The sequence below is a fragment of the Crocodylus porosus genome, unplaced genomic scaffold (genome assembly GCF_001723895.1).
Source record: "Crocodylus porosus isolate Cpor-Errol unplaced genomic scaffold, CroPor_comp1, whole genome shotgun sequence".
Classification (NCBI taxonomy): domain Eukaryota; kingdom Metazoa; phylum Chordata; order Crocodylia; family Crocodylidae; genus Crocodylus; species Crocodylus porosus.
This window is the reverse complement of record NW_017728949.1, coordinates 70,434,510-70,449,692: the sequence shown is the minus strand read 5'-3', so window position 1 is coordinate 70,449,692 and position 15,183 is coordinate 70,434,510. Positions and strand designations below refer to the sequence as shown.

The 15,183-nt window shown below is 39.0% G+C and overlaps 1 protein-coding gene across 1 annotated transcript in view; it reads left to right on the top strand.

The window, feature by feature from the left end:
- The window catches only part of LOC109323076 (von Willebrand factor D and EGF domain-containing protein-like), a 333,209-nt gene that overhangs the window by 202,668 nt on the left and 115,358 nt on the right, over window positions 1–15,183 (top strand). Inside the window, exons 14-16 of the mRNA XM_019554480.1 lie at window positions 1,997–2,158; window positions 8,170–8,274; window positions 11,041–11,155. Of these exons, the coding sequence (XP_019410025.1) occupies window positions 1,997–2,158; window positions 8,170–8,274; window positions 11,041–11,155 (382 nt within the window). The remainder of the gene's footprint in view (window positions 1–1,996; window positions 2,159–8,169; window positions 8,275–11,040; window positions 11,156–15,183) is intronic.

Genomic DNA, 15,183 nt, shown 5'->3' with positions numbered 1-15,183 from the left:
CAGGGCTAGTCCAAGGGCATATGCTAGTTGTGACACCCATACCAAACCAGTTTGGGGTGCTGGATCAGGCAAGTGGGCAGTCTGTGAGCCCAATCTGGACCAGTCTTGTATCCAGAGTACAGGGCCAGTCCAGCACAGGCTGCAAGCAACACAACCTAGACTGGCCCTGCACTGTGTGCAGCCCACACCAGACAAACTTTACCATGCAGTGTGCTGGACCAGGTGGAGACCCACAGGCGCACTTCAGGTTGTGTGCTAGGGCTCCACAGGCCAGATCCAGTGCATGGGCCATATCTTCAACACCCCTGTTGTAAACAAAGGCTGAAGCTTCTCAGCACCTCACAGGATTGGCTCATAAGGAGGCCAAAACAATGTATTCTTGCCCATTTTCTGTGTAGGCTTTTGTTTAACTGTAGTTTGGTTCAGCTTCACTCCAGTTCCATGAAGCCTGAAATCACAATATTATTTCCCATTTTATGCATCTGGAATCTGTATACTTGGCTGTATTTCTAAATGCTCTTGAATGTTAAGTGTTGCAGCTAAATATAAGGCTTCTTTGACACAGTTACACCAATATTTGAATTTTCTCAGTTACAGCCCACTGTTGAGTGGCACATTTGAAAGATTATGATCATCTATCTTGTTCTGTAATCCTATAGTTTTATTTAGTTAAATCTGTAGAGCTATGAACTGGAGTCAAGTAAGTCCCTTGTAGCCATTTGTAATCGAAATATAAGAATACAAAGGGGCAATATGATGTGTTCTTGAATTATTCGATCTATGTATATATGTGTGTGGGGGGGTGTTTATAAGCTCATATAAACTCAGCACTTATATGCTTTGTGTGTGTGAGTGTGAGTGTGTGTGTGTGTGTGTATACACCCCCCGCCCCACAAAGCATACAAGTACTGAGTTTATCATCATTCATTTCTTTAGGAAGGAAGTGAATGCTACTAGAGTACTGAGCTGAGCATCTGGGGAAAGCACATTTCTGACCCACTGCAAATACATCAATGAGATAACAAATACTTAGTGTTAGACTTACCCTATTAGACCTAGACAGACCCTGAATACAAAGAAAGGACTGTTGTTCTGCTGTTCCTGGAGTAGCCTGGAAGGTAGATTGCTACTCAGTCCCCTTCCTCTCCTGGTAGTCACGCTGCCCTAGGGAAGAAGCATATAATGCCAGGTCTGAGCCTGGTGCAGAATACACTGCTGACACCCTGGTATGGCTACCCTGCCCAGGGATGAGGAGACAGGCCATGTCTCTGCCCATTCCTCGTCTCATTCTGGGCCTCCTTACTACCCTATGACAGGGTAGAGTAACAGGTCTGCAAAGCCAGTTTCCACACCATGTTACTACTACTAAGTTGAGGGTTAGTGGTTCAGGCTTCAGTGGTTTCTGATCTATCTTTACCTGGGCCGTATTTAGTCCTTAAAAATAAATTTAATCATATCCCCGCTCCCCACCGCCAAGCTACAGAAAGCACCAGACAAAGCAAAATTAATTTTGTTCTGATTCACCCAAAAAAATAGCACAAGCATGGGCTCACAGTTACTGTCTACCATCCAGCCCTGCTTTACGTGAAGCTCTGAGCAGTGGCATTAACTCAAAGTTAACTCAAAGTTAACTCAAAGGCCTCAAAGTTACAAGACTCGTAGTTGTGCGCTTCAGAGACCCAGCAGCCATTGCCCCCAGGATGATCAGAACGTATGCTGAGTTCACAACTACAGGAGCAACCTCAGAACCATTCCCCTGTATCCCCTTGCCCATCATAGCATGACGCATGGTATATTCCTTTCTGCCCTCCCTTGCGTTACTTATGTACATAAGATGAGCAGAGTTTGCCCTCTACTAAACCTACAGCAACAACTTCTTTTTTAAAAACTGAACTGTACAAAGGGGACTTCTTTATAATATTAATTGGAAATGTAAATATATGCAGACTACTAGAATTCATTTATATCTGGCTTCTGTATTTTTGCTTTGCTGCAGCATCTCAACGGTGAATGGATACCAAGAGAACAAGAAATCACAAGAGCAGATTTTCTCAGCTCTAAAGCCATTGACTGCCAGATTCCTGTACTGAACAGCACAGAAACAGAGAATATGCACTTCATGGCTGATGATGAACCATTTGCAAGATGGCAAGTGAAAGTAGGAATTTTTCGATTACTAAAAATTGTAAAGGAGCAGAACACTTTTTGTGGTCAATTAAAACACAGCACACAGTCTGCTTCCCATCAATCATTTAGAATTGAAGATGTGCACAGAAATAGATATCTTTAATACCATGCAACACACCAAAAAAAAAAGGTCCCTAAACCTAAATAAACATCAAAATGCAATAGACTTCTTTATAAGCAATCTTAAGGTACAAATTACAATCACTGCTCCTGGTAATCATCTAAAGGTGATGCATCAGGCTAATCAATTGTTAATCATTAGCAGTATTCATTTCTGGAGACCCAGGTTCAAAATATTGATTAGGTCACAAATGAAAAGCAATCATGTCTCCTCCTGTTGCACTGTAGATTTTCCTACACTTCACAACAGCACTATGCAAAGTGGTGTAATTAGCAGCCTCTTCTGAGAACAAGACTGGCACTGAACGAGCAAAGAACCAGCAGATAAGGGCTAAAGTGCACTGGCAGATGTACAGGAGGAAGTTTGCACAACACCTGTTCACACTGAGCCCTGCTCTGCTGTGATTTCAGCTGCTTATTTTCATAAGTGTTTTCTATTTCTCACCTAGTTACAAAAATCAGTCCAGTGATTCTTCTTCTACCTTGGATGATTCTCACCACTCCAAAAGCATACCATATTAATTACCATAATATATGGAAAATACATGTGCATGCATCTCTTATATCTTAGCTATTCATATCTTGTATCTTAGCTTTTGTTCCTCTACAAAATGCAATTTGTTAAGATTGAAAGTCTAAGATCAAGAATAACCTAACAAGACATAGCTGGAAAAAAATCCAGGGCATATAAGAAGGATTGTAGATGTGTTATTGCAATTTTTATTACACCTGGTATGTCAACATTACATTTAACAAACTAACTGTACCCCCTTTATCACTGCTCTCATACTAACCCACTGTTTTTTTAATTGCCTCTCAGGACTATAATGTGCACATAGGAAAATCCAGTTAAGAATCATGTTGCATGTTACGGGTCCCTCATCTATTTTTCTGTAACTTTTTGTTAATATATAAATCTTGCAGAGACCTATGAAGGGGTAAATTATTGTATAGGTTAGGGATAGAAATTACACATAAACCAGAATAAGCGATGATCAGAAACCAGTTCAAATCTGTGAAACAACAAAAGTTCTGTGCACATAAATCACTTTCAAAATGGCCAAAATTGATTTAAGAAAAACCTAGATGGATGTACTATCAAATTGAACTGATTTAGGTTAAATCAGTTTATTGAACTTCTGTCCCAGATCCCCTCCAGGTTCAAGTTAACTCACAGTCCCCCAGCATCCCATGATGCTTTGAACCTCCCCTGCAAACTTTCCCTTCACAGGGTGGGTGGGCTAGCCTGGGCCCAAGCTGTCTGCTCTAGCCAAGCAGGCAGGCATGCAATTGTCCATCCTTCCCCTCCACCCCCATTCCCCAAGCTTCTGGCCTGGGCCACTGCAGGCAGGTGGCTGCATTTCTGGAATCAAAAGTGAATGTCTGTTCACGTGCATATCACTTCAATCTACTCAGTTGAAACTAACCTGTGAGGATTGAATTGATTCAACCTTGGGCTTTTTGATTCTCTGTACTTAGCCATAATGACTGTCTGATGTTGTACCCTACACCTTTCTCTGGAGAATCTGGAACGGTCCACCTGGAGGATGATTTTCAAGAATCACCATGCGTCCTGCTGATTCTAGGATTATTTCTGAGAAACAAGCCCCACTCACACATACCCTGAGACTGACCACCTGATCACACCATCACGCATGCACTTAGGTCCTATCTAATTATCAGGCTTAGGTGTCCACAAAAATGGAAGGAGGGAGTGGGATTTGTTTCTTGGCAGTCAGCCCAGGCTCAGCAGAGAGCTAGCATAGACATGACCATAGCTGCTTGGCTTCAATGTGGTAGGCTTCCTCTATAGAGGGTTTAATGTGTAGCTTTATATCCATCCAATGAGTACTTTCCATATGATAACCAAGCAAATAGATGTATTCATTACACCTACTGTGTTCAGCAGTTCATTTCACTGCCAGGTGTTGGCAGCTACACACTGTGAAGTGGGTTTAGAAGTTGTTTTTCCCCTTCTAGATAGCATAGGAAATTTCTTTCCCTGTACTTTATTCAAAGAAATTAGATGTTTATGGCTCTGAAACCTTTTCACCCTCCCCAGCTTTGGAACCTTTAAAAAAATCTGGGTCACAACTACCTGATGAATACAAAAATGAAACCCTTCTGAGTCACATCTTTAGTAGTATGAATACAACATTGCATAAGTTGTTTATTTTACTAGGTGGATTGTGAGGGAAGCACTAATGGTACAGTATAAAAAGCAATTATCCATCTTAGTAGAAGGGTGCAGAGAATGAAAATTCTGTTTTGGAGATTATTTCAAGATTTCAAAATCTGGTTTTGTTTTAATTTAGAAGGAACACCCACACATTCACCATTCTCCGCAAAACAAAACCATTTAAATTGTCTTAAGTTTGACTATTTTATAGGATATATATGTCATGCAAAATAAATAAGATAAAATAGAAGGTTGTTCCAAAAGAAAAATTTGAAACCATTGCGGTTCTGAAATTGTAACAATCCTTTTTTCTAACCAAAAAATCAGAGGATTTAATGTGATTTCACAAAAGTGTTTCAATTTAAAGAAAAAACTTATTTTTTCAGGGTTTCCAACAAGCTCTACTTCTTCATACTCTTGCTTTTTATCTGCTCTGTATTCATGTTCCATCTCTTGTGTATATGTGTTATGACATGCTGCTGAATTGAGATCAGAATGTACCTGTGGGGGACTTCACCAGGCCATCATTTTGGAATCATTGGCTCAGGTATCAAAACACAAATTCTTGTTTGGATAGTAGGTAAGTTAGACGAACCATTCACATGTGCGTATAAGGGAAGGTTGGAGGATTTTGGTGGGCACCTGTGAATACTGGAGGCATGTTCCTGCTTATTCTGACTCATTGGTATTGCAAGAAGTATGTGAATAGTAGGGTTGGGGTTGTGAGTGGACAAGCAGGGGGAATTACAAGGAAATAGAAATCAATTTTGGTCCATCACGTTCGTACACTTTTCTTTTTCTATTCACAAACTCTCATACAATTCAAATTTTGTTGCTACTGTGAATAATACAAGTAGAACAATACATTGTTTCACAGTGAAAGAAAATCTAGTAGTAGTAATAGACTTCTTCATTTTCCTAGTAAATTATCCTAAATAGACTGTTCTTTCCTTACATCTGATGCATAAGCTCATATAATCAAGGCCTAGCTTTGAATGAGGCTTAGGCTTCCAAGTCATTTGAAAATGTTACTCCATGTCACTTATGTGACTAAGTACAACATAGCAAAAACAAATAATGAAACAAATTGTTCACAAAATTCACAGGCTGAAATTTCCTAAGATGCCTTGAAGAATCACAAACAATGAACAGATCTGAAAAAGACAGAGTTTGTTCACAACACAATTAACAAACAGAAAAATAGGTTCTATTTGAGGGGGACGGTTACGGAAAGTTTTCAGACCACGCATAATAGTTTGAAAAAACATACACCTTGGCGGGCTCTGGTGAACAAAGGAAATTAAAGTTAAAACTGCATTAGTAATGATCTTTTCTTAATGGAGTTTTTGCCTGAAAACAAGAACAGTCTTAAATTGGAGTGAAGCTTTTTTCACCCTTTAGTTGAAAATCATTCATATTTTCTTCAAGGTCTCTTCCATATAATATATATCACCTCTGTTAAATATGATGCTCTAGATGGTATTGTTTGTGTTAACACTATAACAACACATTTTTTACTTAAATCCCATTTCTTTGGAGTAACTTTCTTCTCTTCCAGGATTTCATATTACCAAAAAATGTGGTTATAATGCCCTTTCCTAGTGACACTGGTTTGTGCAGGATGTGACTGTGTTCACTTAGTAGTGCATTGTCAACTGCAGAATACACACTCAAATTATTACTTGTCATGAGAGTTGATATTATTTCTAGTGAATTGATTATATTTGTAGTTTGCTTTGTTCCAGTCTTTTTTGCAAGCTTTAAATATAATTGCATTCTTCTCTGTTGTGAGCTGAAAAATTTTACCAGTTGATCAAATACTTTTTTATTTTTTGGTGTTGGTCCACAGACATGAGTTACTATTAAGAAACATGAATTCTTATTCTGTTTTTGATCTGCTAATATGCCAAACACTTTGACCTTTTTAAATATTCAGTTTTTAAGTTGACTAAAGGAAGCCTAAAGATATAAAATAATATATTCAAGAAAGGCCTGTGTCATTTGGTCAATTTAAGTTTCCTGTGAGTTCATTCCATGTTTAATAGATACCTTCAAGGACATTTCTGCTTCCCAATATCACAAGTGTCTTATTTTGAGCGAGATTGCCAAATCCAGTCCCAACAATAATGTTATTCCACCTTAAATATTATGTACAATAATCTTATTGTAACAAATTATTTGCATCAAAGTAAAAAATCATGATATCTCACTTACAGAAATAGCCACTCACACCAAAGACCGGAATCACACTGTTTGGAAGTTATTTTCATGAATAATTTTGTGTCTCATAAACTCCAGAGCAGTTTGAGCCAGAGTCAACTGCTCTTGGACACAGCATCTACATTTCCACCCAGGACTGCGGCAATTTGAGCTGGGACAGAGCAGCCCTGGGCTGACAGGGAACATGGGCGGGGGGGGTCAGCCCTGGGCTCCAAGTGATGGTGCTGGGTAGCGAATGGGCTGGCAGGAGCCAAGGGGCCAACCTCCAGCTGGTTAGGCTAACTGGGCGCAATTTGTGCCTGGCAATCACTGTCTACATGTGTGTTTAATTACACACTGAATGACCCCGCTGTGAGATAGTGGTATCCCTAACGGTATTATCTTACAACGGCGTTAATTCATTTACTGCACCCTAAGACTGGCACACACGTAAACTGTGAGGCTTTACTGGGGAGCTAATTAATCTACTCAGCAGTAAAGCACACAAGTAGATGCACCCACAGTCTCCATATTTGTGTTTTAGAACATTAAGAACTGTGGGCTGCAAAATAGAGTTAGATGCCTTAAATGGAGCAAACATACGTGAGAAGGAATGTCCGACTCATATGCTCGTAGATGCTGTAGCCAAGTATATAAGCAGTTTAGCACCAGGTGATTACCAAGACAGGGTTAAGTGGGTGGAAAGGTAATTTTATTTGAAATATCTTTGATATAGACAGAGAAACCATAGAAATGAAGGCCTGGATCCCTGTGGACCCAAAGGTCCACTGCAACCATTAAGAACTTTGCATCCACAGAGATTTGTAAATCAGAATAAAGAGTTTTGTGGGAACAGGGCTCTTGCTCTCTAGTATATTAGCCACATTAGTACTTTTTCTACGCCTGTTCTAAATGACTGCAGAGATGTAGCTTCCACCTCTTCCTAGAATAGATTATTTTCCATCTTACAGTGCTTATTGTTAACAAGCTGTTCTTGATATTTGGCCAAAACTATCCTAGTTTAATTTTATTTTACTACTCCTAAAAATAACTTTTGTGATCTTCTAGCACAGACGTAACTTCCATAGGTTTTTAAAACACTCTTTGAGATAGATATTCTTTTGATTATGGAGAATAGGTAGCAATAGTCCATGGTAGGATGCACCATTAAAAATATACACGTGTTTTCTCTATAGAAAACATAATAAATAATACTTTAAAGCAGGTTTATTTGACAAAGTGAACAGCTATCACAAAACCTGGATGTCAGCTGAGCCAAAAGATCTTTTAGTTATTAATGAATGGTTTCCAGTTTGCAACATCAAGCAATTTGTTAGCTTGCAGGGAAGTAACTCACAAGTGGTTTAATTTATCTTGTTGGCAGGCATCCAGTTGAAGGGTGCAATGGGTTTCTGCTCTGAAATGAGCAGACAGTATCCATATGGAACATTATTACTTAGAATGATGATTTTTGTATCATTTAGATTACTAATGATGGCTTCCAGTACAGTAATTCCAAAGTTCTGACCCTGTACGATGCAGTCTGCCAGGTCTGTGAATTTCATCCAACTGGACTTTGTAAATTAAAGGTAATTTTAAAAAGCTTAAAGGCTTAATACCGATCATCCATCTCCTTCTTAACCCTCTAGCTCCCCTTTGTCTGATGTTTAATTGTCTTAAAAGAGGAAAATCTTTTTTATAGGACAGCTGCATGGCTAAAAATTTTCTCCTCTTTCTTTAATAGTCCCTTCTGTGTGATTTTTACTGGTTCTAGAGGATATAAATAGTTGACAGATTATATACTCCAAGAGAAAATTCTCAATATGACATTTACAAATGAACATGGCTGTTAATATTTGTCAGTTGAAAATATTCAGGAAATCGGAGACAATTGGGAAACTGATGGACAACATTCTCTCAGCCTCAAAAGATTTCTAACTTCCTTCTGAAGAATCTCTGAATGTTGAGTGATGAGGAGATTCTCTATTCGCTCTCCCTTCAATTTGGGGGGAAATATTCTGACCGCAAGTTATATCATCTCCATGTTTAGCTCCTTTGTGAGCAGTAGGTAAACTAAGGTATGTACTAAATACAGTTTGGCCATGCAGAGACACCATTAAGACAACATAGGATATCCTAGCTTACATTAAATCTCTCCAAGAAGAGATATATAGCATCATGACAGATTCAAAACTGTAATCAAAGTCTAATGCTACATTTTAAAGCGCCCACACCGGGGAAGTGCCTAGAGAGCATTCTACCCCTTTGTTTTCTTGAGAACTCTAATGAATTACCTGTTAGTATGACCTCCTTGAAATACCTCTCCTTTAGCAGGGGAGTCTATTGAACAATTTTACTGCCTCTAGTAGGGCTTTAAAACACTCTTCTGGAGGTAAATTGCTGGAAATATTTAAATGTCCTAATGCCGCTTTTCTATTCTGATATAAAAATTAATAAATTATAGGGTGCCTACATTCCCCTTGTATAAAGTAAGGCTCACGCAGGTAAATTCTCTCCTCGCTCCATTTGCCTTGTTCTCATTAACACTAATAGGAAAATATGATCTTCGGAGTAGCACTGAAAATTGCTCTTGTAACACTGTACCTTTTACCATGTTAAAATGAAAATTCACATCTTTCAATTTGAGTCAGTAACTACAGTTATTAACAGGCCCAATTCAACACAAAACACTTAGCTTTCTGATTACCAGAATCAGAGCAGAAACAGTAAAATCAAAGCACATTGTAGGTGATACTATTTCTTAATTTTTTTCCTTCATTCATTCTTTTTTTTTTTGAAACCCTAAAGTACATACATTTTGCAAGAGGCAGGAACTCCCTAGATTATAATAATTCCTGTTCTAAGGCGTGCTAAAAGCTATTTGATCTTGGCTACCAATTGCATCAAACCAGATTCTAATTAGCCCTTTTATAACATTTTTTTTTAGCACCTCAATTGCTTTCAGGAAAGGTGTTTCAATGAGAGGATATTTTATACAAGGCCATTTCACATTTTTTGTGCTCCTCTTTTATGGAACCTATTCCTCACCACATTATCACTTCAGAAAAGTATCTTCTTTTTTTTACCAGAATCAAGTCTAATTGCCTTGAAAACAACAATGGTAAAATTGTATTAATCTCCAAATTATAATGGCTGAGCTCCATGTTGTTCTTTCATTTTAGGCTACTATACAAAAGTACTTTCAGATCCTTTACTTTATATAATACTCCCAAGATATGTAAAATAATATCTGGCATGTATCATGGAAAAACAGGCAAGAAAGGACTGCTTACAAATGACAGAATTCATTATATGAGCCTGTCAGAGAAAAATCCCAGTGGTCAGTAGGACTATTCATCTGTGCTAGGCAAGTGTGATATAGTATTATATCTGGACTAAAAGCTTGTTAGTATGTCTACAGTGAAATCAGTGGTGAATGCAACACAGAAAGTCATAGTCAAAATACCTTTAATTTAGCTAGCTCTGATACCCTAATAATGAAGCCTCAGTGGAATAAACTTTGGCCTGAGTTGTACAACTTACTTGTGTGTTTAGCCTGGGCTAAATACATAGGTCTGAACAGCTGACACTGAAGTCTGCACTGCCATGATTTCATTGGTATTGATACCTCAAGCTAAATTAAAGTGAGCTCAGATATGCCTACAAGTGTTATTATCAAGCACTGTGATCTCATAGTAGATGTACTGTTAAATCAGACTGCCTCGGGTCACTGACCATCAGCAAGACTAAGGCTCCTCAGCAGTTTTGAAAATATTGCCTGGTTTTTAAAATGATCCCAGAAAAGCCTAAAGAGAAAATATACTTCTTTATTACTTTTTTTTATTTTGTGACATACTGGTTTGTTATTGCAATTCATTATATTTAAAATAATATTAAAAAGGACAGAAATAGTGAATTATAAGAACAGAAGAGCAACAGTCCGCAATGCCAAATAGGTTATTTTTTCAGGCAGCCTCCCTTTTTTGTCTTGATGAAGCTTACATTCGAGAGTTCCCAAGTAATCACCATATTAGCAATCATGGCTGGTAGTAATAATCACATGCAATATGTAAGCAATTTAATGGGGGAAGAAAAGCTGTGTTCTCTCACATTCATCCATGACAAGCAACATTACAAGTTGCCTAAGATAAAACATTCACAGCTACAAGTTGAAACTGGAGAACTCTGATGTTTCAGCATTGTAACGATACACTTGTATTCTCCCTCTGGGGAACAAAGTGCTAGCATTTAAATTGCTGCTATTTCATTATTCTGAAAGAAACAGTAGTTTAGGCTTATCTCAAGTAATTACTAACTGCTAATTTCTGTCATTTTTCTTTTTCTTTTTTTGGCAGGAAGATACTTGTAATATTGATGGACTTTGCTATGGCAAAGGAGATTCGAGCCCCGCAAGCCCGTGCCTTCTTTGTGAACCTGACATTTCTAAATTCATCTGGTCTATTAATGAAAGTAAATAGATTTTTTCTAAGATTTACAAGCCAATTGGTGGGCATTCAATACTCTGCATATGAAATATTACCTTTGTTGATTTATAACATGGTCCTCTGCTGCAATCTGGGAGCAGTGCCTTGAGCAGGAGTTTTCAGTGCACAAGGAATATAGGATTGTGTTGTTGGTTGTGGGTGCAGTATATAAATTACACCAACAGTCCCCCACTTTGCTGACACACTGTCAACAATACCAAGCAAGTGATGTGTGCTGCTGGCAACATCAGGCTTTGCTCCCTCTTTTAATTTTTGGTAGCCAAGTCAAAGGGTCTCATTGATAAAGTAAGATCTGCAAATGATGGCTTGGGAAACACTGCACTGAATGAAGAGGATCAAGTGTGCTGTGCTCTGTAATCACACAGCTGATCTGCTTCGTGGGGTAAAACACACATTGTCCATTGTCCCACCCTTGCTGGTGCAGGACAAGGAACAATGTGATATCCCCACTTTCCCTCAGCTGGACTTTTTACCAGCATTCACTGGAGACAGGTCTGACTGTGAAGGGAAGAGCTTTTCTCAGCCCAGGCAGACCCATGATTGAGTCGGTCTGAATGGGGATGGGTTTTTCCCTGCCCAGCTGGACCCAGAGCACAGGTCTAGGTCAGTGGGGAAAAACCCTACTTTCCCCACCGAGCCAGGCCCATTCTCCAGGGCTGGCTGAGTGGGGACCTCTGATTCCCTGGCTTATGAAGAGGTACCCTGAGATTCCCTGCGGTGCTTCTCTGTAAATGGGGAAAGTAGGCAAGCGTTGTGGAGGCTTGAGGGGTCAAGTCTCCACATCACCTGCCTGGGGTGGTGGGAGAGTACAGGCAGCGCAGGCTGCTTGTACTCTCCCACCACAGAGCTAATAGACATCCACTGCCATAAAGCAGCAGAGTCTATTAACACCTTTTTTGCACCACTGATTTTCCTTTCATGTAGCACAACAAAGGGTATCCAGGTTTATTTGCTCAACATTTCTGCCACCATAAATTTTTTTATGGAAGCACAAATGAAATGTTAGACCATGTCTGTTTCCACCCTACATGCAGGATTGTGATTCCAGGCTGAAACCTGAAAACACATCAAGAAAAAAAAATCTACCTGGGAATAGCATTTTATGAACAATAACTCCTTGCAAACTTCTAAAATCATTACTGCAATGCTGGACATCGCTAATTAAAGGGTATGATGAATCCCAAGGACCTCCAAGCTCACCTTAAAACTATTGGATTTTAAAGAGGAAAAAGCATAGTAAAACAATACTTTGAAATAACGATCTATATTTTTGGTGTTTTCAGCAAAGGAGTCTTACAGCCAAATACTTGTAGGTGCTACGTATAAACTTACTATACATGCCAGCAGCACCCTCAAGCACACTTGACTGCTCTAGGCAGTCTGCCTCCTAAATTAGAAACAGAGTAGCTTCCCCATGGGCAGATGGGCTTACTGGCACTGTCATTCAGACGTGCTAATTAGCACATCTCCAGCGCCCCATGAAAACAGTTACATGTTTCCCAGTTCAGGAGATGGTTCATTGTGAGCAATGAAGCATACCTAAGGACTCAGTCCACGATAGTGAGCTTACCATGTAGACATTGTCACAGATACCATGAGAAATCCCATGGTGTGTCCCCTCACCAAACAGAAATTTCATTACTCATGGATTACTGAGTTGAGCGGGGGTGGCCAGCTTACAGCACTTATGCCACAAGAGGTACAAGCAGCCTCTGTGCATGTCACTCAGCATATTAGGGAGCAAGCAGGGACCATGGCGGCAGATAGGGCAAGGGGCAGAAAACAGAGCAACAGATTGGGCAGGGAGCACAGGGAATGGAGCAGAAAGCAAAGAAACAGATGGAGGAGAAGGGTATCAGAGCATCATTGAGTTAGGGCATGGAGCTTACCACCAAAAAGGCTGGCCCCCACTGATGCAGATTTGTAGTTCTAGTGGCAATTATCTTCAAAGGATACAAGTGCACACTCACCAGTGTGCACGAACAGATTGTCAATATAAGGATCATAAATGTGTTTTTGCCACATGAGCTGGTTTGGAGGATAATTGTTTATGGACCTTAAATGCATTGGGTGCTTTGTAAACGTGGTGATGTTATAATGCAAAGGGCCTACTGGGATAACTATTAGAATAGCCCTGAACAGGAATAATCAGGAGCTACAGAAACAAATCATACTGTACACAGTCATCATGTGGCAGACATGTAAAGGGCACAGGAGTACTTAAAAATGACTAATGACCATCTAGACAATCAGTGTGTAATCAGAATTATATGATTCATATTAAGAGTCAATTTTAGTTACAGATTAGGGAATTGCTTAACTTACTAATATTAGGGTTGCTTCATGCTTTAGTGAAGATAGGATTTGTGAAATCTGGACTCAGATGCCAGTTCATATTTAAATTGCCCCAAAGATCAATAGTATTGAGATAAAAGGTTCAGTGTCAGGCCGATTTCCAAAAATTGCTGAGACATTGTTAGACAGGAAATGCATTGATACTTTATACTCGCACTTTTTTCATGGCATAGAATGAATTGATCTTCACAAAATTAAAAACACTCCTAAGCTACAGTGAGTTTTAGGAACATCTCATTTTCTGTTCCATTGTGTTTGTTACCTCCTCTAGTAACTCTCCATCCAATTAACACCTTTTTGTTTATCTGTAACTGCATATCCATTGAGCATTTCATTGATTGCTTTTGGCACAGCCTTTATGGGCCAGGTGGTTTTGGGAGTTTCTGAAGTAAACGATAAATTAATAGATAGCCACTTTCAGCAGTTATGCATTGACAGCCTGCTGGACAAGCAACTTAGAGAGGTTTGATAACACAGCAAAGACAAGTGGAGAGATGCAGTTAAATAACTGCATAGTCAGGCAAATACTATGGAACGCAACGCTTGAAAAATTGATACTCAAAAGAATAAAAAGCTAATGCTGATTTTACTCCGTATATTGTTTACCAGAAGAATATTGCAGAACGCATCCCGTCCTTATGAGAAAAGCCCATGTTATACACCGGGCCAGACACAGGCATGGGCAAAGCAGGTGGAAAGGGGTCCTGAAATGTTATTTTTTTTTAATTATGATTATCATTATCGCTGGTGAAGTGGAGCCCGATACTAAAAGTTTTCCTAGGGCCACCAGGACTCTAGGTACGGCGCTGGTTACACAGATTGTACCTTCAAGTGTGAAATGAAATTAATCTTCCTGATGGTGGGGATTACTCAATGAACATCATAACTATGAATACATTGCATTATGTCATTATGCTTTTAAATGTCAATACATGTCAATTTGTAGGTCACCAGTTAGGCACCAAACCAAGACTCAGGATATTTGGGTTAAATTTCGAGCTCTGGTCATTATTTTATCTATGGCAAAGCCTCCGTTTCCAATTTTAAACGTGGAGATAATACTTTTTTCCCTCTCTACTTTATCTGCCTCATCTGTATAGAAGCTAAGCTCTTTGGGTTAGGTTTCTTCATACTTTCATATAACAACTCAACTTGATTACAGCGTCTAGAAACTCCCCGTGTATAAATAGTAACAACAACAACACGGCATATGACACTAGATTTAGGTACCCCTACTCATGCAAAGAATTCCTTTATTTCTCAAGATGCCAACAAAAATCAATGGACTGTTCAACGAGTCCATTATTATTATGTCATATTAATAGTATCAGAATCTGTCCAATGGGCTGGCTGTATTGTTCTTAGTGGGGGGGAGTTTCCATTTTTTTCAGAGCTTTTTTCCAGAGTTGCTCATCCATTGCTTTGTTAACCAATTTGAAAATTATATTACTTAAAATAAGAGTATACATTTCAGATACTGTGAACGTGCTGGTATAACTGAACAGTGCTGAAAGTTTTTATCTTCAGGACATGTAAACATCACAAGAAAGAAAAAAAATCTCAAATTCAAGATACATTAAACAGTATACAAACCAATGCTTATTGGTCACACATAGGGTGTTTGTACATGAGCTGGGA